At 39.4% G+C, this 27,165-nt stretch overlaps 1 protein-coding gene across 1 annotated transcript; it reads left to right on the top strand.

Moving 5' to 3' along the window:
• Positions 1 to 9,084: 9,084 nt before the first annotated feature.
• On the top strand, positions 9,085 to 25,656 carry abhd14a (abhydrolase domain containing 14A). The gene is made up of 5 exons (XM_084316017.1): positions 9,085 to 9,571; positions 10,375 to 10,655; positions 11,816 to 11,931; positions 22,828 to 23,063; positions 24,672 to 25,656. The coding sequence occupies exons 2-5, from the start codon at positions 10,393 to 10,395 to the stop codon at positions 24,852 to 24,854; spliced, it is 798 nt and encodes a 265-aa protein (XP_084172143.1). The 5' UTR covers positions 9,085 to 9,571; positions 10,375 to 10,392; the 3' UTR covers positions 24,855 to 25,656.
• The last annotated feature ends 1,509 nt before the right edge of the window (positions 25,657 to 27,165 follow it).

Here is a 27,165-nt window from a genome sequence, read left to right as displayed (position 1 = left end):
AAATGGAGGCGCGCTCTCTCTCTTAAATAGCGTCCTAGCGATTGCCAAGCGAGTTTCGCTCCAAATCCCGCCCCATAGCGTGACGCACTGCCGTGTCCGCCGATATCGTACTGTGATTGGCTGAGAAACTCACCACGCTGCCTTCCGCCTCTGTCTCTACTGTTCGTCAGCGTTAAACTATTAGCTAAAAGCTAACGTTAACTAGCCTTGTTGTCGCTAGTCCTCTTTACTGTTGGAAATCAGTGAATAATAATTCGACATAATGTTTGTTGAAATAGTTAGCTACTCCAGCTAACTAGCTACTCCATTATCTCAGAAATGTTGGCCAACAGATTCAAGTTAGGGACACTAGCGTAACGTTACCCCCATCATAAGTGCTATTGCCAGCGTGCTCTAAAACAATGAGTATGAAACATGTATAGGTCCCTTGTAAAACGGGCACACATACGAAAATGTGGAATTAAAGTCTCCATTATTAGCCTGACATATCGTTATTCATCAAAAATGTGTGAATGTTTTCATATTTTGAATGCTTCGTTTCGTACTCTTGTAGGCCTTCCGGGGACATCAACGCTAACGTTAGCTCCGCGGTCAGCCAGGGCCTTACAACCAGTAAAACCCCATCCTCAGTTGGCGCTAACAACCCCAGCCTGGTCCGCCTGTTTAGGGTGGTCTCGATCCGCCTCCAAGTGAACTCTGGAGTGATTCGTTTGAGTTTTGAATGCAAACTGAACCAAAAGCAGGAAAATACCTGAGAAATCAGGCATGTTATGAAGCTGATTGGGGAGGATTTGTTGGCATTTCCCATACATTTACAAATGTGTGATGTTTCAGTGTCACCACTGCTACTACTACTATACAAAACCAAACAACCATTACTGCTGCCTACTACTACTACTACTACTACTGCTACTTCTACCAACACCACCATTACTGCTTTTACTACTGCTGCTGCTACTACTACTACTACAACAACTACCATTAGGCTATTACTAGGCTATACTACTGCTACTACTACTACTTCTAGGCTCCTTTTACTACTACTGCTGCTGCTGCTACTACAATTACAACGCTATACTACTGCTGCTGCTACTACTACTCCTATAGCTACTACTTCTACTGCTGCTGCTGCTACTACTACTACCAAAACCACAACCATCACCACCATTATTGCTGCTACTACTAGTACTAGTACTACTACCACAACCAACACCAGTACTGTGTACTACTGCTGCTACTACTACTAGGCTACTACTATTGCTATTACTACTACTACTTCTACCACAACCAACACCACCATTGATGCTACTACTACTACTAAGTGAACTCACTAGGCTACTAAAACCACAACTATACACGCATACATTCATCCAAATGGAATATGACTCTGATATTTTGAGCTCAGAGCTTTGACATTTAGCCTTTATCTTATTTTCATACTAGCGCTCATTTCCCTATGCTTTTTATTTTGTTGTTGTTGTTGTTGTTGTTGTTGTTGTTGTTGTTGTTGTTGTTGTTCTTAGCTCTATTCTATTTAAATCTTTCAAAATGTTCTTATGTACCCCAGTTGCTATTGCATGTACATAATGTGTTTTATTACACATATATGTACATACATACCAACTATTCGCCCGTTTTATTCTCCATAACAACACTATATTATCACCGACATAATACAGCCCTTCTAAGTTTTCTCTCCTACACATTGACTGTGGTAATTTTTTCCTATTGCTAGGTTTTTTGTGAGTTTTTCCTTACCTTCGCTGGGGAATGTCTGGGAGTGTTGCATATTTGTATTTTTTTTGTATTTTTTTTTTTATTATTTTTTTATTATTTTTTAAACAAACATGACAACACACGATAAGATATACAAGCATTAATTGTCAGGGCACATCCAATGAGATCACCTTTTAGTTAGTTGTCTTATATAAGATATACCCATAATACCTGTTATCTAGCATATTTGGATTTTATGGTGGATTTTGTTCTTGATTTATTGTGCCTTGACTTGTTTAAAGAAGACTTGTACAGCCCATGGGGACATTACCTTGTGATTTCGGGCTTTACAAATACATTTGATTTGATTTGCTACTACTACTACTACTACTACTACTACTACTACTACTACTGCCACTATTAGGCTACTACTATTAATACTAGGGTATTATTACTACTGCTGCTGCTGCTACTACCACCACTATGCTACTACTATTGCTACTGTTACTACTACTACTACTACTACAACAACTACTATTACTACCAGGCTACTACTACTATTATTACTAATGCTACTGCTGCTGCTGCTACTACTACTACTATTACCAAGTGCTGCAAGACACAACACTGTGGCACAAAAAGAGCACAACACATATGATGCATGTAATATCTCACCTAGCTGTAACCTAAGCCTGTATTTGTATTTATTTATTAACACAGAGTTAAACAAAAGTTTAAAAAAATAAAACATATTGTGAAGGAGAAGTTAGAAGCATAGAGGCTTATCGAGAACTTCCCCTGTTTTGTACAATCAAAACATACAAAATATACATATTATTTTTAAAATACCAGTAATACATTCAAAAGATATGTGTTAACACAAACATACATACACAGTACATACATGCATATACTGTATACTGCATACATAATAATACATAACCACCCACCCACCTGCCTACAAACCTACCCACCCACATAACCAAATGCATACCTACGTGTATGACCTATGGTATCTACTACTTTTGGATATGAGCATTTTTTTGTAGTTTACTTTAAAAATAAGCAGAGATGGAGATTTCCTCAGCATAGGATCAGCTGCATTCCAAAGATTGGACCCTCTATACCTCACTGAGAACTGCCTAAGTGAAGTACCACAATAAGGTATATAGGTCCCTGCCCTGGACTGACGTGTAACATATGAATGAACATCCGAATTAAAAGAAAAAGAACTATTAAAACCATTTGGTAGATTGTAATGATCATAAATGCATTTGTACACAAATATACATATCTGTAAAGAATTAACCTCAGACACAGTCAGAATGTTTAGTTTCTTGAAAAGAGGAGCAGATGGTTCAAATCGATCTGAGAGGGTTGCCAGTCTAACAAATCTCTTTTGAAGTAAAATAATTTTTTGAAGATGAGATGAATGAGTGCTAGCCCATATTATGTTACAATAAGATATGTAAGGAAAGATCAGACTATAATACAGGATTAAAAAAAATGTATCAATGAACACACCTTCCTAATTATACCTACTGACTTCATTGCCTTGTTTTTACAAACATGTTTTTTCCAATTGAGTTTATCATCAACTAAGATCCCTAAAAACTTTGTTGAAGTTACTTGTTTGATTTTGGTGTCACTGATTAATAGCTTTGTCTCCTTTTTCGAATAACTTACCTTTATTACAAAATACAATAAAATTAGATTTTTCTACATTTAACGATAGCTTATTAGTCTGGAACCAATCTGAGACACAAGATAAACCATCATTGGCTTCCCTAATTACTGCAAAATTCTCATGTGACATAATAATGTTGGTATCATCAGCCAACAAGATTGAGAATACTCTAGGAGATACCCAAGCAAAATCATTTATATAAATCAAAAATAAAAGGGGGCCAAGTATAGAACCCTGAGGAACCCGACAGACTATAGCTTTGCCCTGTCAGAGTCATCGCTATTAATGGAAACAAACTGTTCCCTATTATAAAGATAGTCACTGAGCCATTTAATCACGTCGCCAGCCAAACCATACCTCTGAAGCTTTGATATAAGTATTTTATGGTCCACAGTATCAAAAGCCTGTCATACTGTGATGTGCCTATATCAAACTGCCTCTTCTTTCAGTTTTCTCATGACTACATGTCCTATTAGAATAATGTCAAAACACTATAAATGTTGGATTATTAGGGGCTATATCTAAATGGAGTGGTAAAATAATAACAGCTTTCCAGAAGCACTGTAATATTATTGATTTTGCTGTTGAATACCGCGGCTGCGGTTGAAGCTTCGACACATTCAGGTCAACGCCACAGTCAGTTGTATTTATAAATTAGCCTACTCCGATACTTTTTTTTTTTTTTTTTTTTTTTTTTCCCAGTAGCATCTATGCTGTATGTTTGGATGTTTTGCAGATGTGTCTTCAAAAACCTCGGTGTGGGGGGGATGGGGTGGGTATGAGGGAGGGGAAGGGGAAATGAAAGGGGAAGAAAAGAAGAAAAGATGGAGAATGTATAATATTGACGATTGTAAATGTATGTACTACTTTTCCTGCAATAAAGAAATTAAAAAAAAAATTAGCCTACTCCATATAGTAGTGCTACTTGAAACGTAATATCTGACAAAATATCTTGTTTTGGCTGATGGGTAGATGTTAAGGTTCCTGTGCAGTCGTGGCAGGTTTGAATCCAGGCATGTTTCAATGGTGCATCAGCCAGACTGGTTTTCTCATAGGGGTGGTTATACGGTGGTGAGTGTATGCACAGTAACCTTACCTGAAGCCTTGTGAGGCTAATGTCTCTCTTAGCCAGGGAAATCTTTAATTAATTCATTGATTCATTTTTGTTTGACTGGTAGATGTTTGGTATTCCATGCGGGCGGCCCCCGTTCAAATCTAGCTGTTTCATTGAAACACAAGTAAGTCAATGTCGGTCAGGACAAGATTTATAGTAGACATTCCATATTGATTGGGCAAAATAAATTGTCAATCAGACCAGGCCTAAATCAAATTCTTCTGTCATCACAGTATCCAGTATATTTTGTTTGTGGTTTATGTTTTCTCTTCCTGGACAGGTGTGCCTGAACTCAATTTGTATTGGATTTGCCCAGACCTTGCCAGCCAAATTGACCATAATACTATCTAAATTCAATTCAGTGATAGAAAATAACTGAGTGTTGTTTTGTTACCTGTCAATAGGGACTTGTACAGTAGACAAGCGTACCCACCACAGAGAAAATGTAACATTTACCGACATAGTATCTTTCCCATCCAAAGTATCTAGGTTGGACATTACTTAAAATTATTGGCCCCATAAGAGAATAAGCAGAAAGGCAACAGTTGTTGTTGCAGCTGGATTTGGGGAGGGTTTGTATTTGGATGTTGTCGTCTGAACAAAGCATTAGTGTAGGTTGATGTGCAGTTTATGTTGACCATAACTGAAGAGAGTCCACAATTTGTACAAGCCTTTACAATTTACAATTATAGTAAGATACCACCAAAACCTGGACAGACTACAGTGCTAGTTTTAGGTACAGACCCTCACCTGCACCTTGTGTATACTATTTACTTTTACTGATAGTATTATTGTATTGCCTATGTCTTTGTTCTATTACCCTGCCCATACCTGTACATCCCCTCCCCCCTCTCCAATGCTGCTATGACACTCGAATTTCCCAGAGGGGATCAATAAAGGAATATCTTATCTTATCTTGTCTTATCTTATCTTAACCCAGCCTCTCCTTGACTGACCACTATTTTGCTTGATGCTAGCTACCACAAGCTAGCATGCAAGGCAGCTCTTTCATGGTGTTTGTACACTGGAGCAAATAAGTAGTCAAGACAGGAAGTGGCTCTGAGACAAAAAGTATGTTTTTGATTAAACTGTTTATTTATATGATGCAGAAACAATGAAAATGTGACCTAAGCTCAGTGAAAATGTCATTATTTGCTCTTCGTTGCACAAGTCATGAGTTTTGAAGCGTTGCAAATCCTCAAATTAACATACCATGTAAAGCAAGGGGTTTCAGTTTGATTTCAGTTTGATGGAACTATCCAAGGGTCATTTTGATCATATAAATCCAAATAAAAGGTTATCCTGTGCTAAATTACATGATTTCAATGATGATACAAATAGTATTTCCTATATACTAAATAATACCCGTCCCCTGAGATTCCCTTTCATCTATTTAACCATTTAACATCATCTTGTTCACTTTTTCATGACATGACTGGATTCTATTTAGAATGATTATGCATTGTGTTTAATCTATTAATCTTGTATGTGTTCTCTGGTAATGACAACAATAGGCCTCCCTGGTGACCAGCTGATTGATCTTCCCTTTATGTCAGAAAACAATGGTATTTATGTTTGCTGTGCTTATTTTTATGTCATCTTCGCATAGTCACTTTTTTTTGTTTTCTTTTACACACCAAATTGCAATGTTGGTTCTCAATAGTATCACATTGGATCTGTATTTACCTGCACATAGTCCTTTTACACTACTACTACTACCATACAGTCTTTACACCTGTATCACTGTACATATTAATACTACAACTCTGTACATACATCTGATTAGCACTATTAGTCAGTAGTACTCATTTGTATATTTTGTACACAGTCTAATCACCTGTACATTGTATATTGCTGTTGCACTTTACTGCTTTACTTTGCACCTCTGGTTGGATGCCAAACTTATTTTCGTTGTACTGTACTTGTGCTGTATAATGACAATACATCATTGAATCAACGTATCTAATCGCATGGTGCCCTGAGAATCAGTATCCTGACATAGAAAAATGTTTACAGACTGAGTCACCCAACCACACCTTCACAAACTTGAAAAAAAAATTGCTAGAACATTTCATACTGGTTTTAACCCGTTTAACTTTAACTTTTCATAAAGCAATTTTAGTTGCTGGGTTATTATTACACCTAGGCACATTCACTGTGGTGGTAAATAATGACAGTAACAAGCACAAAACAGACCCAGACCCACGGCGCACATGCCAGTCGTTGTCTAACAATAATGTCACATTACCAGCAAGTTCAGCAACTCAGCAGAGCAGACATTATTAATGTGGTTCTCAACTGGTGTAAGGAGCAGCATGGCCGCTAGGCGGCCTTTCACACTGTGAGAGTTGTTCATTGTGTACAGTCAGTGTACACTGTGAGTGAGTGAAAGCAGGAGAATGCCCTCGACATGATGATTTGGCTAAATGCAGAGACTGGCGGGATTCGTCACAACTACCTTGTCGTCTTTTCTAGAAACACCTACGCACGCACCCGTACAAAACGTCCATGAGTTGCCAGTTGTAGCTCACAGCAGCAGTTTACGAGTAATAATGTAATAATAATAATAATAATAATAATAATAATATTAATAATAATAATAATAATAATAATAATAATAATAATAATAATAATAATAATAATAATAATAATAATAATAATACTTGTTCTCAGTAGCGAGTAAAACGACTTGTTACTAATTACTTTGATTCAGTCAAGACCAAAGATAAGAATATAATTGTGGATCTGTAATCTATCCTAACTGCGCTCAATTGATTGATTATTTGAAAACTTTATTAACAGATTGCAGAATGGGTACATTGGGTACAATACAGTACAGCTCAATACAAACAATTGTTAAGGGGATGCAGACCAGAAAAAGATTCATCAAGACATTTATGACATACATGACATACAGATACTGTTTCATCAAGACATTTATGACATGCAATACATACAAATATACAGTACTGTTTAGGTAGATAGGTAGGTATTTATTTAGACAACAAAACATATACAGACATCACATATTTTACATCGTTGTCCCTGGAAAAGTTTAAGAGAAAGAGATCATAAAAACTGTTATACATTCGAAGGGGGAGAAACTGTACATTGGAGGGGGTTGGGTGGGGGGGTTGAACATTTACAGAGGCCTGTTTCTAATTGCAGCCACCCGTAGGTGCTCTTTGAGAGCGGTTTTGAAGGAGGGTAGGGATTCACATTATTTTACGGCTGTCGGTAGGGCGTTCCACATTGTTATGGCATAATTGCGAAACGTGTTTAGTCCCTTGTTTGAGCCGAATCTGGGTTGAATATGATTTGTGGAACTCCCTCTGGTGTTGTGGTCGTGGAATTCACTGACCTTTGGGAATTATTTCGACATGTATGGGTATCTTAGTGGTGTAGTGTATCTTGTACCAGGCCCATTGCAAGTTGCTGTACTCTGTCGTCTACTCTAAGCCATCCTAGGTTGTCAAAATGGGCAGGGGTGAGGTGGGTTTTAGGAGTAAGGTCAAGCAGTAGTCTGATCAGTTTGTTTTGTGATGTTTGTAGTCTTGTTTTTAGGGCCTTTGAGGTGCTTTGGTACCATGAGGTGCAAGCATAGTTGTAGTACCCTTGAATGAGTGCTCCTGTTAGAGTCTTCAAGGTATTCTTGTTTACCAGAGAGGAGATCCATACAAGAATCTTGTTCGTTTTTTATTACATTGGTTGCCATTTTGTCACAGGAAAGATTTGCCTCTAGGATGGAACCCAGGTAGGTAATTTCATCTTTCCTTGTGACAATATTTTTCATGAATGAATTGAAAATGGGGGACCCTGGTGTAAACAAGACGAAAGTCTTTCTCTGGTCTGCATCCCCTTAACAATTGTGTGTATTGAGCTGTACTGTATTGTACCCATTCTGCAATCTGTTAATAAAGTTTTCAATCAATCAATCAATCACCCCCCCCCCCCCCAATGTACAGTTTTTACATCAAATGTATATACTCTCTTTTCTGGACTCGTTTTGTATCACAAACAGTACTGTATTTGCAAATCTGGTATGTCATAAATGTATAGATGTAGCAGTACTGTCTATCTGTATGTCATGTATGTCATATATGTCCTGATGAATTGAAAATGGGGGACCCTGAAGTAAACAAGACGAAAGTCTTTCTCTGGTCTGCATCCCCTTAACAATTGTGTGTATTGAGCTGTACTGTATTGTACTCATTCTGCAATCTGTTAATAAAGTTTTCAATTCAATCAATCAATCAATTCATTTCATATTGATTTATTGATTGATTGATTTATTGACCATAAAATGATGTTGATAAAAAAATAGCAATACCTCGTCTTATATGGACTGCTACCATATATTTTAATTGAGCTGTAATTAACACAAGGATTCAATGTCCCTGATGAAATCAGGGAATCCCAAAGAATTATAGTCAGCCAGTGATTGAAATATTGTAGCCAGCTAGCTCGCACACGTCACAACAAAGCAACATCACCGGAAGTGCTCCTTCTGTTATGTGTAACTCATTATGTGTTCCGATGTAGGACAATACTAACCCGCGCCCGACATTTTAGACACAGGTAGAGACTGCCATAACCATTTAACGGTAACTAGATTATATATATATTTCCCAATATCGTGATGCAGCTCACCAAAGACTCAACCACTCGCTCTATTGGCTAGATTTCACATTTCATATGGAACGTTTAATGTGCCGTTGGTTTCTTGCCGTCGGCAATATCGTGTAACGTTAGTAGTGCGCATTTTTAACAGGATTTTTAAGCCTACGAACCGTGCAGAGCCGTCTGAGCCTTCTCCTGTCCTGGTTAATATAGAGAGAAAACGGCACTAAAAATCCTAAATAGAAACGTTGAAGAACATATTTAACAACCGCCACCGACGTCTTCCCGAAAACTGTTGAGCAACGTTCACGGGTTTCATATCACTTTAGATGCAGTAACGTTAATGTCAAGTTAGCTAGAAAGCGAGAGAAGCCGTGATGAAGCTGGCATTCTCCTGTCACTGAAAGAGGGCGACTTAATCCGATTTTGCCTCGGTAAGGCCATATTTCCTCCACGTTACAGGTTCATAAACGTGTCCAATAGTAACGTTAACGCTAGCTAAGCTTGTAATGATGCAGTGTGAACTCGGGGACTTGTAAACACGAACGTAGCTCACTCATTTCCAATGTAAATGTAGCTAACGTTGTAACTTGTGTGTGTGAGAGAGACGGTCTGTCTGGACTACTGCACCCTCCACTACTAACCGCTACCACTACAGCATCCGTGTGTGAGGCCTGCAACGGCAGCACAGTTCTAAACTGTTTGAGTTTATTTGGCAGAGGCAAAACTGTGCGCCACATATAGAGGGGCTATCGGGACAATTTCTCCAAAATAACCTGATACCAAGAGCCACGTGTTATGATGTCAGAAATCAAAGCAAAGCCACTTGATTTTCTGTTTATTTTACACAGAAAGGTGTCTATAATAGAGGCAGTGGATTGTATATACATATTTGTTTTACAATGATCCCAGAGTAATGGTATAAAAAAAACTTTAATATCATGAGTACTTGGTTCGTTTGGTTTACTTGGTATCAGCGGTACAAAGAGGTATAGTGTGCACCCCTAATGGAATGTATGAATAGTATATGCAATGTATGAATTTTCATTGTGGCTGGGAATCTTCCAATTGAAATGTAGCAACATAACCGCTTAAAGATGCAGACATCAGGAGATGGTAAAGGTGCCACCTGATAGGGACATACACTGTACCTAGATGTGACTATAGACCCATTATTCCATAGTGTGTGTAGTAGTGATGTGATATAAAAATCCACATGACAGACTCTCTTTTCCAGGTCTGACATCGTGCTGAAATGAATTTCTTGCGTAATCGCCTGGTGGTCCTGGGGCTGGTGCTGTTGGCCACCGTGCTGCTCTACCTGCTGCTGCCGTCCATTCGCCAGGGCAGCATGGAGCCCTCCCTCGATGTCCAAAGGATGGGGTTGGTGGCCGCATCCCCTCCTCCTCCTCCAACCATCAACGTGTCCGTTCGCACGGGGCAGCTCCCCGGAGACCCCCCGCTGTTCTTCAGAGAAGCTCTGCCCATCGACGTGGCCGGTCGGCAGGTATTGCCTAGGTAAGTCTGTCAGTCACAGACACAAAAAGCCTTCAGATGGATAAAGAATGTGGTGTGATTGTAAGTCATTACAAAGCGGTTGACAAGAAAGAACACATTATATTTATATCATATCTGTGTATACTATGAACACATCTTTGTGTTGTCTGTGGGCAAATACCAGTGTTGTATGAAATATGATATGGTGTGAAATGGACCACATTAGGGGGAAATGAGGATGTTTCAAGTTTCTTTAATAGTTGTCATACAGAAGTACAGAATACTTTCATACAAAATGCTTCTTACTGTTACGCTCCAGAGACTGTGCTAATGTGGACCCGGGAGTAGTCTCAACCGAACAGGGGTTTGCTATAGACGTTACAAATAGTCTCTCAGCTGAATGGGGTTTTGCTATAGATGTATTTGAATAGTCTCAGATGAATGCGGTTTTGCTATAGACGTATTGGAATAGTCTCAGCTGAATGGGGTTTTGCTATAAATGTATTGGAATAGTCTCAAGTTACCGAACATGGTTTGCTATAGACATATTGGAATAGTCTCAGATGAATGGAGTTTTGCTATAGATGTATTTGAATAGTTTCAGCTGAATGGGGTTTTGCTATAGACGTATTGGAATAGTCTCAAATAAATGGGGTTTTGCCATAGACGTATTTTCAAAAACCTTTATAAAAAGGTTAGCTTCAAATGCAAAACCACTTGAATCCCACGGTGGTCGTACTGATCTAGCAGGGTTGTAATTTTGATTTCAAATTTTAAAAATACATTCAAATGAACCAACCAATACCCAATAACATTTGGCAATGCGGCACAAAATGCAACCCTCATGATTTTAAACGACAGCTCGGTAGATGAGTACAAACCCCTTGGGATTCAAATTATTAAAATGTTATACATGGTAGGGGCTACTGAGCACAACTAATATCCAGTGTCCCACATAGACAATCCAAGGATTTAATAATCATTGAAGTCTAGCAGTTTGGGAATAAATTAGAACTGTGATCAAATCTATGAAAAGATTACACAGATATTTTTGGCATATTTAGTTTTCTGGGTGGTATTGTAACAGAAAAAAAGTGTTGTCCAGTTTGTATATATATATATGACACGCTTATGTTATTTTGATCTTAAAACGTTCATACAACTTTTTTCTCCCCTCACAGGCTTCAAGTTGTTCTTTTACATGGCCAGGCCTTCACATCCAAAACCTGGGAAGAACTCGGTACCCTCGCCTTGCTGGCAACTAATGGATATCAAGCCTTAGCTATGGACCTACCAGGTAGAACCTCAAGTCTCTCATGATCACCATGTGCAGCTGAAAATCTGCATATATTGGAGTACATTAGGTTATATCGTGCCACTTGGCACAGTACAACTAAATTGTCCAGTAAATACATACAGGGAACAAAATTAACACCGGCCAAGTGCCAATGCCATGTAAATTTCTTCTTTAGCTGGTAAATTACTGTGGCTACTAAAAAAAATTGGTGCCAACTTTCCCTGAATTAGGGACATTTATTTTTAGAACACCTCTTAACCCTTTCACTGTCACACTACAGAACCGTCTGTACTGTGTGGTAGTGAAAGGGTTAACACTTTGAACGCCAGCCGTGTTAGCCATCCTTGTACTCGGTGTGCCACCGCTGTAAAATATAGGGATTTTCACTGTGCGTTGCGGTCTTTGCAGGGCTATATCTATATTCTATATTATAGCTTTGGAAACAATACTATGGCCAATACTATTTGACAGTAACTATCCCTCGTTCAACATGTGAAAAGGAATGAATTTTTTCATGTATATGTTCGCTCTGTGTTACGGAGCGATGTGTGAATTTAGCTAAAAGCGTTTGCGTTGCTCGCCTGGACGCGTCTATTCTTTTACCAACGGATTTCCAGTTCTGGGTTCGCGTTCTGCGATCTGATTGGCCACTGACGTACGCTAGTTCTGCCCCCGGTAAGTTATCTACGCCAGTGCCAAACAGAAGTTTCCGTGTTTCCGCCTATTACTTTATGTGCGCTAATAAATCCGTTGGTAAAAGAATAGACGCCTGCTCGCGCCTGCATTATTCAATTCATATCAATCGAAATAACGTATTGTTTTCATCTCTATATTAACGTGATTCCACACAACTCTACTAACAGCCTGCAGCCTGCTCAAATGTTCAAAACACGACCTCATTATTGCACGAACGGCAGCCACATCAGACGACAGACGACTGGTGTTGAAACATGCCAGTTATTAGGCTACCTTCTAACGCCGGAGTGAGCATGGCATAAGAATAGCCTAAAAACCGCATGAGCATTCTATTTGTAGGTAATATGCTCTTTAGATCGGATTCTCATTGAGAGGGCATAGCGTGTGGAAGGATCACACTATCCCACTCAAGTCCTATCCGCGCTTAGCAGGCGCCCCGACCGAACTGTAGGAGTCGCTGTTTACAACGACCCGGACCCACCCCGCCAGCTTCTCCCACCCTCTAATACTGCCAATTGTATTAGTGTGAACGGCCAGCCAAGCTGGTGACAACCCCGGAGCTGTGAGCTGGATTCGAACAGGCGAATCTAGCCGCTCCGGGGTTTGGTGACGAACGCAATCTCCGTTACGCCACCTGACCGCCCGCCACCAGACTCTTCTACCGAATTGACTAGGTCATGCAAGTCAATCAATAGATTACACTTTCTGTAGGCCTAACACTCACCTACTCATTCTGTTGTGACATGACATGTTAGGGTTGTCACGCTTCCGTGATCATGTTTGAACCAATGTGTAAAAAAATCTGTTTTAGATAAGGCTGTACAAATCTGTGCTATAGGCTATATTTAGTCTAGTTTATTAGACATAAAGCATTTAAAAATACTTTGATTAGTCTACATCAATAGCATTAACCATACATTGTCAAGGTTGACAGAATAAAGTCTATATCAACTTATTTCCATCAAGGACCTTGGTGTAGGCTAATAACAGAACAGATTGACAGGTGGCGGCGACAAAGCACGTGACGTGACTGGGCATTTATTTAAAAAACATACATGCAGAACATGAAAGAACAGACAATCATCAACAAACACAACAACCGCATTGGCCATGGGAGTCTTATGTATGGCTATACTCCTATGTCATTCTTTAACTGTATGTGAAATGCCACATACCTGTTCTAGACTAGGCCTACAGATGAAAGCCATGAATACAGAGGTGCTTCACACTACTGACCGACTCAGCTGAGAGCGTCGTTTCTTGACTCAGCTGAGAGCGTCGTTTCTTAAAATTGTCAAGCTACAATATTATAAAATACAATATTATAAAATCCTCTCAGGAATTGTGCCTCAAAACATGAATGAACCGGCATTTCTAAGCACTTTAAACTTACCGCACTTTAGCGCACATAAAGTCATAGGTGGAAACACGGAAACAGCTGTTTACCGCCGAGTTGGCACTAGATAACTTACTGGGGGGCAGAACTAGCGTACGTCAGTGGCCAATCGGATCGCAGAACGCGAACCCGGAGGGGAGGAGACTGTCTATTATATGTATATTCCTCTCCCACCCACCCACCCCCTCCTAATGTACAGTCTCCTCCCTACCGTATGTATATATTCTCTCCCCACCATATGTATATTTCTCTCCCACCCACCCCCTCCTAATGTACAGTCTCCTCCCCACTGTATGTATATATTCTCTCCCCACCATATGTATATTTCTCTCCCACCCACCCACCCCCTCCTAATGTACAGTCTCCTCCCCACCGTATGTATATATTCTCTCCCCACCGTATGTATATATACCGCCATCTTTCTCCCGGGTTGGTGTGATCACATGACGGACAAAGCCGTGCAGTGATAGGCCAGAAGTCAGTTCGATTGCATCCAGGCTCGATTGCTTATCCTGTCTGGGTAGCCCGGATGATGGTTTTTTATATCGAATTGACGAATTCTATACACCGCAATTATGCATTGAATTTTTTACATTGAATTTTATACACCGCAATTATGCATCACTTTTTTTACATTGAATTTTATTATGCATTCGAATTTTTTACATTGAATTTTAAACACTGAATTTGTATTTCACATGGGTAAGTTCGGAGCAAAAAAATTCAGATACATGATTTTCAAAGTAATTATTTTCAATGCTATAAATTCGGTGTCTGAAAAAATTCAGATACATGTTTTCAAAGTAATTATTTTCGATGCTATAAATTCGGTGTCTAATAAAAATACTTCTGTCACTCATTTGCTTCCATATTACACCGAGGTCTGTGACACTGCATAGAATAAAAAAATCAAATAAAAGAAAAACCGATGAAAACCCTAGAAATCAACCGCTGGCGAGATAACCAGATAAATCTCGGGTCTGGCGCCCAACGTGTTAAAGAGCATGGCAGCAGCAATAACAATGCACAGCAATATCAGTCATTTGTAGGGTTGGGCACCGAGAACCGGTTCTAATAGGAACCGGTTCCTAACTTCCGGTTCTGGAACCGGAAGTAACATATTTGCATTTCGATTCGATTCTTAAAAAAAAATTAAATTTTACTTTGTTAATTAATACCCTAGTTACAGTACAGCAACCAAATTATACTGTATCAAGTCAACTGACAATGTGAATAGTATGAGAAATATGTAAGATAATAAAAATAAAATCTCCTGCGAAATAAGCTGTGACTTGTTTTGACCTGCACCTCAAAGAATCGGAATCGGGAATCGTTTAGAACAGGAATCGAAATGGAGAATCGGAATCGGAACCGGAATCGTTCAAATCCAAACGATGCCCAACCCTAGTCATTTGTAATAATTACATTACCTTCACTCTGTCTGCAGCATGTCTCTCCGCTCATGGAACGGCATATTTCTTCCATATCAATGGTATCATATCTATGAATGGTACACAAAGTGGGCGACATGTTGTTGGCACAATTTGGAAATGCACAAACATGAACCGAGGCTTTCTGCATCATGCCATCGCTCTACCTACATTTACATTTACATTTAGTCATTTAGCTGACGCTTTTATCCAAAGCGACTTACAAGTTCTGTACGACAAGCCATCAGGAAGGGCACAACTCTATCAGCTGAGTAACAATGTTCATCAAAGTGTTGAGTGCTACAGTGTAGGTTCGTTTATTAGGACAAGTGCATGACAGTATGGTTAGTTAGGGTTAGATTTTTTTTCTTTTTTTAATTCAGATAATGGTTGAAGAAGTGCGTCTTTAGTCGACGGCGAAAGATTGGACGTGTTTCGGCTGTCCTAACTGGGGTGGGTAGTTCATTCCACCATTGTGGGGCAAGGACTGAGAATAGGCGACTTCTCTTCTCTAGGTGCCGCACCTCGCCTAAACCAAGCGCAGTATTTCTATATGTCTGAGCACGTCTGACATGGAGAATTGCATGCTGTGTGCAGTGTGCTACATGTCCCAAAGGCAACTCCAGGCAATACACGCACCTGATTGTCAGCGCATAATATCAATATTTCAAAAATCTGTGATCGGAATCATATTTCCCCTCTGCAGCCTTCACACACAGTTCTGAGCTCCTCTCAATCCTCTAGCGGTTCAAGAGCGCCATCTGGTGGCCGATCGGCAGAAGCGCCAAACAGGAAGTCATGTGGATGAAGTGCTGATCACCCATATTACTTCCGGGCACTCGCTATAGGTCCCGGGACTCGAGCTCGACACAATACATAGCGATCCGTTGCCAATAACTCGATAAACAACATGATTTGGTCGTATATACTATTATACAACCTGGAAATGGACCGGGTATTTCGACATCCCATAATGGAAAACTGTCTACCCCACGCTGATCGCCCAACGGCCCGAGGAGACTGGGGTGAGTTTTAGCGTGTAATATTACCGTGTTCGATACTAACTGATCTGATGAACATATGACCCACATTAGATGAATGGTATAACGCTGCCCACGGAATTATAAACGCCCCCTCGCCCATCCGGTCAACATCAGATTCAACAACTTCCAGAAGTACGTCCATTTGGATTTTTTTATATCGCGCCGATTGCTATCAAACTGTATTTCATCATCAATATAATGCATTTGGGGCTATAAATCACGTTCTGGAGAAAGCTGCAGAAAGAGATGAAAACATACTTATACCTTAGACCATATTTTAGTATGAATATGTGAATGAAAAAGTTTAACGTTGCTACACCATGAACAATACATATAGGACCTTGAATGGGCCCTAATAATGGCAATCTAGCAATAGAATTTAAAAAGTTATAGCCCTGCAAAGAAGGGGAACTTCTCCATGTTAAATAGAGCTGGCAACGGATGGTATATCATGAATTTAGCCTTAGGCAATCAAAGTGTTAACGTTGAGTCATTTCTTCAGTCCACTGAAAATTATGCTAATATTCCTTATGGGTTCATGATATTCATTGTAAATTGCATATGGATCGCGTCAATGAAATATGGAGCATTGCCATGGTAACAGCATAATATATTACGGTTTAATCTAGCTAGCTACCAACTTCGACATTATTAGCCATGTTATCGTACTAGAAACGATCATTTAGGTCGCTTTCACACAGGGGCTGTTTGGTCCGGACTTTCGGACCAGAATTCGATAGTCCGGTTTTTCGGGTCTGTGTGAATGCGCGTCGAACTCGGTCCGCGGACCAAGCAGGCGAACTCTAGTCCGCCTGAAAACGTAGGTCTCGGTTCGGCTTCAGCGGACCAAACGCCAACCAAATATAGGAAGTGATTATTATTACCACTGCTTGCAGCACTCACTGCAAAACAAGCACACTGCATCTAATCTATCTATCTATCTATCTATCTATCTATCTATCTATCTATCTATCTATCTATCTATCTATCTATCTATCTATCTATCTATCTATCTATCTATCTATCTATCTATCTATCTATCTATCTATCTATCTATCTATCTATATATCTAACTGTGCATCTTGGGAAGAAGGAAGAAAAACGCGGCTTATTATTATTACCGAGGCGCACGGCATTAATAATGGATCAATGCCATGTCAATACTATTATTATTATTATATTATTATTGGTCTACAAGTTGTTTAGCGAGAGGATGGTGGTAATGTGCTTCAATAGAACAATGGATCAATGCCATGTCAAAACTTGCTCCGCTGATCTGGAGGACTCGCAGACAGTCCACACACACGCGTGCGCGCACACACGGCTTGCAGCCACACACACATTTCCACTGTCCAATAGACAAGCGCCCTTTTCGACCGCGTGACATTGTTCAGAAGGTCTGACAGATTTCTCTATGTGAACGCAGGCGAACCAAATGAAGAATGCAACAATGTTGCAACTTCACCCCCAGAACCGCACCGAGTCCACCAAAACTATATGTGAAAGCGACCTTATACGCTTTTTTGTTTCATGGGTAAACGGACACATAACTCGTTGAAGGTGCATTACATCACTTTTATTGACAAATACAAATACCATTCGCTAATGCGCATTTCATTCTTCTATTGGTCGGTAACATAGAGTGGTAAGGGCTACTGAGCACAACTAATATCCAGATATGTAGAAAATCCAAGGATTTAATAATCATTGAAGTCTAGCGATTTGGGAATAAATTAGAACTGTGATCAAGTCTATGAAAATATTACACAGATATTCTTGGCATATTTAGTTTTCTGGGTGGTATTGTAACAGAAAACAAGTGTCGCCCATTTTGTATGAAAATGTTGACAAGCTGAGAGTGTTATATAGTAATAATAACACGTTTTCTTAATAAAAAATAACCAAAAAGCCCCAGTCGTCTCAGTGGAGCTGTGTTTCATAATTTTCATACCAGCCCACAGTCCCAGGTTTCTCCCATTTCTTTTCACCCTTTTTGTCCTCCCTTTTGGTGTCGGATTAGAATGAGACCGGCTGATTTCCTCCATACATAACGCTTAATTATTCCTGCACAACCTGGCAACCTGAGAGTGAACGTAGAACTCCGGCCTCCAGTATGTTACGAGAACAGACATGGACAAAGCTCCCGAAATGAAAGAGATATTCCTGCAAAATTCTATCGATCCGGTGTGAAATATTTCCCCTTCCGAGTCTAAAAGCTGCGATGGCAAATGGCACACATCTTGTTGGCAATAGGGCGGATCTCTCTCTTCCCTCTCTCACAAGAAACAACCCGATATTAGCAGTCAAGTTGCAGTTGTGATGTACATTTTTGTTAATTGACATTATGTAAGACTATTTTCTACAAGCCATGATGGATATATTTTGTATTGCACATCTGTGCTTTTTGAGGTTTATTGTGAGCTATTTTTTTTATTTATTCCTCTGCAGTGTTGGGGGAGGACTATATAATTTTAATTTTTAATTTTTTGTATTTAATTTAATTTAATTATAATTTTATTTTATTTTATTTAGTTTAGTTTTGTGGCTGGTATTTTAACAAAACAATTGTGTCTCCTTCTCTTCTGCCATGGAAAGTTCCAGAGTCTGTTCAGAGCTTGTAATAGAACTTACTCCATGGATTTATATACATGGCATCGGGTCATTCTTATGACCTGACAGTGCTCTCTCATGGTCAAAGAAAATATTGCATTTCTTGCACACTCTTACAGAAATCAGTGTGGGGGCCAGATTGTTGCCTGTTGCCCATCACTAATCTTAAAATAATCACTAAAGCATCAATGTTTGTGTTTGTAGGGGCATTTGGGGGACAAGGGGGATGGTCAGGGCTGCAGATCTCATGACAAGTTTGGGGGGGACACAGAGTAGGGGGGTCTGGGGGCATTGTCCCCCGGTATAAACTTTTAATTATTTTAATACGCAAATGAAGCTTTTAGGAGTATTTTGTAACTAGAATTACAGACCGGGAGTAGATACACTACTCTTGATAGCACATATTATTGGGGGGGGGGGACATGCCCCCCCTGGGATCTGCAGATTATTTTATCATATGGGGACATAATTTGTGCTGATAATGGTCTTACCCTCTGTGTACCGTAACTTTTGATTACTGTAAGCACAAACATAATATAATATGCATGATGTTATTACTTATTATGGATGTTTGGCACCTCAGAATTGGAGTCAGTCCCCACCCGGGCTGCTATGGCACCACTGCTCTTACAGTTAGGGTCAAAAGTGGTTGTAATGGAAGTCTATGGTCTTGTAGGTTAACAGTCCCAATTTACCATTTTGTTCAATCCAACAAAGTCAAATGCGTTTCTAGAATATTGAATTATAGTGTATTTAAAAAAGCAGTTACTGGTATGATCAAAACTGGTATCTAAAGCTTTGATTTTAAATTGTGATTAATTAAATCATTATGTAAATTAAACAATAACCCCTTCTGAAAAAAGGAGGTAAAGAATGAGAAAAATATTGATCCATCATCATTTTATTGCTGTTCAAATACATCGATCTTACCATTCCCAAAATGCTAATTGAAACTGCTTAGAAAAACAAATTCAAAATATATTCGAAAGTATACAGAAAATACAAAATAGGACCAATCTTGTCAATGGCTGCCTACCCCACTCTCCCCCATCTCATAGACGTTTCCAAAGATTTCCATAATCATGCTTTTTGTCCTCAATCTTTCTTTCGGTATAAAGATTCAGCACTATGGACAGGTCTGCTAATTTATTTGTGGAAGACAAACAAATGCAATGACAAAATAAACAAAATACAATACGGAATAAACTAAATAAACACATTTTGCATATCATATCCCAGTCTGAGCGCAGTTGGGATATCCAAACGTGGCAGTGGGAAAATATGGGTGATTTTGTGCAAGCTCCCACGTACGCGCCCGTATTCCGATCTGCGCAATAATATTCACAGGGTGATGTCTCCCTGACATCACAAATCAGCACATTTTCAGATGACTCAGTTCAGTGAGGGTGAATATTGTGAGAGGAGAATTGGAAGAATGCGCCAATATGAGAATTAGAGACATGGATCATATTAATATAAGTCCACATAGCTAGGAAACAATGCTAAACACCGAAAAAGGCCATTTATAAGATAGTTCCCCTTTAATAAAGTGATTGAATAAAATTAAATGGGATATCAACTAAATTAAATATAGCACAATAGAATATAGTACAATTATAATAAAAAAAATTGAATTGGAATAGGACAGACAAACATATGCAATGGCGAAAGATAGTGACAAAAACAAAGGACGCAATGTGTCATGAAAATACTAATTAAGCAAGCTCTATACATTACGAAGTAAACTAAATACAATACAAAATGAACGGAATACTAATGGTGAAAAATACTGTTATATCTATGCCTCATTTCGGTTTTATTTTTCCCCTTCCTGATCTCTGCCAATAGTGCTGTCGGGTGCAGAGTGCTCCGCGATATGGAGCATATCAGGAGCAAACTGCACACATTAGGGCGTGTCTGCGCTAGTATCTCATCCGTGCAATGGATCCGTGGATTCCGCCCTGAATGTTGAAATAGCAGTAATGCTATGTTCATTGAAAAAATTACATAAGGGGTGGAAGGGATGGGAAGGGGATGGGGGGGGGGGGAAGGGCAAAGGGATGAACATTGTTACTCAGCTGATAGAGTTGTACCCTTCTTGCTGTCTTGTCGTACAGAACTTGTAAGTCGCTTTGGATAAAAGCGTCAGCTAAATGATAAATGTAAATGTAAAGGGGGGATGATATTGACTGTTTTTATTTCAGGGGGGATGCCATCCCCCCTCAACTGGAGTACTGACAGTACCTCCCAGCCCTACATGGATCCATGACTGTATACCTTCACATTGGGTATACAATCATGTACCTCCCAGCCCTACATGGATCCATGACTGTATACCTTCACATTGGTTATACATGTACCTCCCAGCTAGGGCTGGGCGATATGGCCTAAATATGATATCACGATATTTTCTGACCTTTCGGCGATACACGATACGCATCACGATGTTTTTCTTTTTTTCCCCAAAATTCATTATGAGGCTTACCAAGACAGTATTTGAGTTTGCAAGCTAACATTAAAGACAAAATAAAATACCCATGCATTTAGCATTTTTATATTATATATTAGATTTAGATTATTGGATTATTAGATTATATATTGCATATATTTAGCAATGAGATATTATATGATTTAGATATGAAATATGATGAATTGAAAATGGGGGACCCTGATGTAAACAAGACGAAAGTCTTTCTCTGGTCTGCATCCTCCAGTCCGCTGTTGACTGTTGTTGTATTGAGCTGTACTGTATTATTTGTACCCATGCTGCAATCTTTTAATAACGTTCTCATTCATTCAGTCGGCAAACAGAATCATTTTGATTGACAGTCGCGTCTGCCAATTACGTCACATCGCTTGCACCCGCCCTGCTGTTCTTAGCACCAATCGGAAAGCGCGTATTTATTTTTTACTTCCGCCATTGGAGAGCTCAATGACAATAACAATGGCAGCTCGCCGCGGCCGACGTTTAGCTTTTAGCTCCGCAGAAGGACTAAACGACTGGAGGCATAATGATTTTACTTCAACGGATGTTATAATAAAAGCCTTTCCATACATCTGTCTGATTGAAAACGTTATTAACAGACCGCAGAATGGGCACAACTGAGTCAGCACGGGCTGAGATATGAACGAGCTTGCTATATCTAGGTCGACCTCGGTCGGCACTATGTAAATACGCTGATGTTATTGAAAGTGTAACTATATAGAGACCTCTGAACAGGTCCTGCATTATTATTATTATTATAACGTTAATGCCACAAAACGAATGCCTTTGTTATCATAAGTAGTCACTTTTGATGCAGTAGTGTGTGTGTGGGGCGGCGCTGTTCAAAAGTGTCAACGTGTGGACCAGATTGACGCGACACAAGCCTCTTGGGCAAAACATCACGATATCCACGATACGTTTAAAAAGTGTATCGTTAATGAACTGTACCCGATATTTATATAATATCGTCATATCGCCCAGCCCTACTCCCAGCCCTACATGGATCCATGACTGTATACCTTCACATTGGGTATACATGTACCTCCCAGCCCTACATGGATCCATGACTGTATACCTTCACATTGGGTATACATGTACCTCCCAGCCCTACATGGATCCATGACTGTATACCTTCACATTGGGTATACATGTACCTCCTAAGCAAGAGGAGGACTATTCTGAAATGAATCTGTGTGTGTTTTCCTACTCTTGTCTAACCGTGTCTCTGCCTTGGAGGGTTCGGGAACTCCCCGGACTCGGACGCCCTGAAGACGGATCAGAACCGTGTGGCTCTCCTGCTGAGGTTCATGGAGGCTCTGGGTGTGAAGACCGCCGTGCTCCTGAGCCCCTCCATGAGCGGCCACTACTCTGTACCCTTCCTGATGAAGCACAGTGCTCAGCTGCACGGCTTCGTTCCCATTGCTCCCGTGGGAACCCGAAGTTACACTCCACAACAGTACCAGCAAATTATGGTGAGACGGGAGTTCCCGGTGCAAGATTGTCAATGCATACTTGGGCAACAACATAGTAAAAAAAAAAATAGAACACTTGCACCCAAATAACTCCATACAAGTGCTTGACAGAAGAAATACAATAAGATATTCCTTTATTGGTCCCCTTGGGACATCATAACAGCATGGGGGAGGGGAGGTACAGGTATTGGCTTGGTAATAGTAGAATGCATAAATATAAGCAATAAAATGATAGTACAGGAGGGGAGGTACAGGTATGGGCTTGGTAATAGAATACATAAATATAGGCAATAAAATGATAGTACAGTAGAAAAAATAACAAATAAGCAGTATAAACAATATAATTAACTCTGAATATAAGCATATGAGCAAGTAGGCAAAGGTGCAGATGAGGGTCTGTATGCCCCATCAGTTATATATTTACATTACAATAAATATGGTAAATTCTTAATGGTCTCTTTTTTTGGTTAATTTGGTTACACTAGAAAGCTGAAATAATATATCTTAACACTGAGTGCCACGCCCCTTCCGGGAATTGAGCCGTTGTTTTTTCATCCGTACATTTCCGTTTTATACCGTTTTGAATATGAGTATAGTTTGGGTGCTTCTGAGTAATCCCAGGAAAAGACGCGATAATAATGTTTTAGTGAAATCCAGTTATCACATTTTTCGTCTGATTATCTAATCATCCTGAAATCAACGCTAGATTATCGTTATGTCTCCTCATGCAAGAATGAAATGTGGTTTAGACCGGCTGCCACCAACGGCACACACACACAGACAGCTTCAATTGCGGGAGAAAGAAATATCAGATCAACGCAAGATTTGATATATAGTGTTCTTACCTTGTCTCTGATGTAATGCAAAAAAAATAATCCAATTATCTGATCGCCATTTGAAGTACTGGTCGCGGGAGTTCGTGCCACGTTATTCGGCATTGCATATGAAGGAGGGGGCAGCCTCGTAGATGTATGGTGGTGACCGTTTGGCTCGCCGGAGTATTTAAACCCCGTCCACATGGTTCAGCTTGGCCCAGAAAAATAAATACATGGTTTCTAATGGAGTGCAATAGCGGCCACAAAGTGTTAGGGGCGGTATTGACCGTCTGCAATCTCAGACACACTCAGAACAGCATGCACAAGGTGCCTCGATAAATTATTAATGACAATAGCGAATAAAATAAATACAGAGACAAAAACATAGATCTACGTTAATGGCAATCAAGAGCTGGGCCACAGAAACGTAGTTCTACGTTAACGGCACAGGAAGTGTTAAAGCAATAAGATATCAATCAGTAAATAAATATATACCAGTATATATTTTAACCCGGCCCCCTCTTATATATATATAAGACAAATAATACAAAAGAAAAAACATACAGTATACCTTCAGATTTGACATATGTATGTTATCTCATACTTATACATATCCTATCTATGAATCTACAGTATGTTTATAGTAAAACCTTTTATATGATTATTATTAGTATTACTACTGCCTCTAGGAAGTTAGGATGGGTGAAATGCAGAGGACAAATCTCTAAGTATAACTTAACTTATTGGGGGGAAAAGATTAATCTATCCTTGCATGCTCCTGTTTGCTTTGCAGACTCCCACTCTGATCGTGTTTGGAGCTCTGGACACCAACCTGGGCGCACAGTCCCACAAGAACCTCATACAGCTTCCAAATCACTCTGTGCTCAAGCTAGACGGGGCGCGCCACGCCTGCTACATGGACAAACCCAAAGAGTTTCACCAAGCGCTTCTTGACTTTCTTAGTAAATTGCAGTGAATCGTGTCGGAGGGGGGCAGCGGGAGTGAGAGAAGTTGGGAGGTGAGGGGGGGGGCAGCCAATCACCAGTGCGTGTGGTCATGATGTCATAAGCAATGCGTGTCCAAAACAAATGTAACTCCTACAGGATACAGAGAACGTCAACATGAAGTTAGTTCTGAGACTGAAATTACAGGGAAATTGTTGTTCTTAGTTTAATGTGATGAACTGGAGCCATTGTTCTAGTGTAGAATTTTTTTTATTTTCGGTTTCTTTTTTGTCTTCATTTCTCAATCCTGCTTCCCATAAATACAAACACGAGACTTAGCACCGGTAGTTCAACTCAGCCTGGAAAACGAATCGTTGATGTCTTTGAGTTTCATTTGTGTATTTTATATCTGTTTGCATGTGAAAACTTGGAATGTCTTTGCTCCATTGTTACCATTTTTGTCGGTGACATACTACCAATTATGCAAACATAGCAGGTGACTGTATAAATGGCTTCAGATCTCATGTTAATGTTGCATACGACTAAAGGATTTGTATATTTATTATAATCTGGAAAGCACTCCAGCTCTCAACAAATCTGTGTTCTCTACAAAGGCAAAGCTATTATTGGCAAAGCTGTTGTATGATGGTAGGAAATACATAAAAAAAAAAAAAAAAATAGTATGGTCCATATTGAAATGATCATGTCTATTTAAAGTTAAATAATGATGAACTTGTATATAATGTTTGCAATAGGTTTTTTTTGACAATCATTTTAAAACAAACAAAACAATAAGTTATATGCATAGCTTACAATAAAGATACATGACTATTGTGTTGGTGTTGTGATCTATATTTAATATTAAACATTTCAGCCATGTCCGACACTGTCATTGTTCCACAATAATATAAGCAGCGACATTGTGACTAGTCATTCTGATGAATCACCCAGCAGATTAATTGGGCCGATATCTGGAATTTTAATATTCTCTGCATCGGCTGATGTAATTAGTTGTTGATTAACTAAATGTGTTTTACGATTGATTCCGGTCTTTTAGTGATTCCTAGTTGCTAATTGTAATGTTGACATGTGCAAACCTAGCCGTCATCAATCGGCTGAGCTAGCTAGCTAATGTAGCTATTATTAACTAACTTAAACCGACAATGTTCATTTCTGCCACCTGCTAGCAGCAAGCAGTACCATTGCTGTGTTTTCACTACATTTCCCATGAGCTTCTTTGCGCTGTTGCTTTTGTTTTTTTACATGTCGATTTTTTGCAGAGCGAATTCTTGGTTTCTAGTGGTCATGGTGGCTGAATATTTGTTTTCCACTAATACAAAAAATACCCTGTTCTGTGTGTGAATATACTATAGTGTCTTGTTTTTTCTAGACGTACTTCCGGTATCGTGAGAAGGCTTACGTACTAAGCTGGTCGCACCAGACCCTTTGAAGCTAGAGCAGTGATGGTGAGTGGTGTGTTGAAGCGCGGTTGTCTCGATTTGCTCTACAGCTTGATTTATTAATAGAAAAAAGTTCAGCCATTTTGAGTCATTTGTTATTAAATAGTGTTATCAGATGCAATTTTTTTTTTATAATTAGCCATCGCTCACACTCATGGAAAATAATCACGACCTGATAGTGAATGAATGAACATTTATTTTTCTGTCTTGTTTACAGACGAATCAAACACACCCTTACAAAAGGAAAAGAAAAAAAATTACAATCAAGGCAAGCTCGCACACAAAATCCAAAATCAACAACAGAAAAAAAGGAATAGGCTGAAGCACATGCTTATTTTTGCCTATCCCTTACAAATTCTTAAAAACTAAATATTTTAATATAAGAAAGAAAAACTTAAAATATGCTGCAAGATATAATTTTTTGAAAGAAAAAACATGTTTTTAACTTTTTACTCAAAACATATTTAACTTGTGTTGCCTGTCGATGGCAACAAAATCCGTTCAGCGGTTCTCGAGTTACATGCAGGTATTTGAGGCTTGTGCAAAGTACACAGTATTGCGCAAAATACCACTCCCGACTCTTGGGGCTCTAGTTCCGTCAATCATTTGGCTATCTCGAAAATGATTGTGGAGGGTTGTAGCCAATGAGTGTTGCTTTCCAATGATACCCCATATGGGGATGTATGATCTAGGATCTAGGTGAAAAACGAACAAGCAAAAACAGGAAGAGAAAAACAGCCAAATGAATTGAAGTCTGAGAAAACTGAGTTTTTCTTTTGTACACAGTTTACCAAAATCACTCCTAATCACTCATTTCTGAATGGATCTTTATGAAATTTGGACATGTACTACATAAGGCTTCAGGATATGTGTCTGTATGGAT

This window comes from Notolepis coatsorum (genome assembly GCF_963971535.1).
Source record: "Notolepis coatsorum genome assembly, chromosome: 6".
Lineage (NCBI taxonomy): Eukaryota > Metazoa > Chordata > Actinopteri > Aulopiformes > Paralepididae > Notolepis > Notolepis coatsorum.
Note: the sequence above shows the minus strand (reverse complement) of the source record. Positions and strands in the feature narration are given on the sequence as shown.

What these genes read in the sequence shown, in the direction of transcription:
- abhd14a (XM_084316017.1), top strand. Translation starts at nt 10,393, where the DNA reads ATGAATTTCTTGCGTAATCGCCTGGTGGTCCTGGGGCTGGTGCTGTTG. An exon ending in CTTAGCTATGGACCTACCAG is followed by an intron (nt 11,932 to 22,827) that starts GTAGAACCTCAA and finishes TCTGCCTTGGAG; the next exon opens with GGTTCGGGAACTCCCCGGAC. An exon ending in AACAGTACCAGCAAATTATG is followed by an intron (nt 23,064 to 24,671) that starts GTGAGACGGGAG and finishes TTTGCTTTGCAG; the next exon opens with ACTCCCACTCTGATCGTGTT.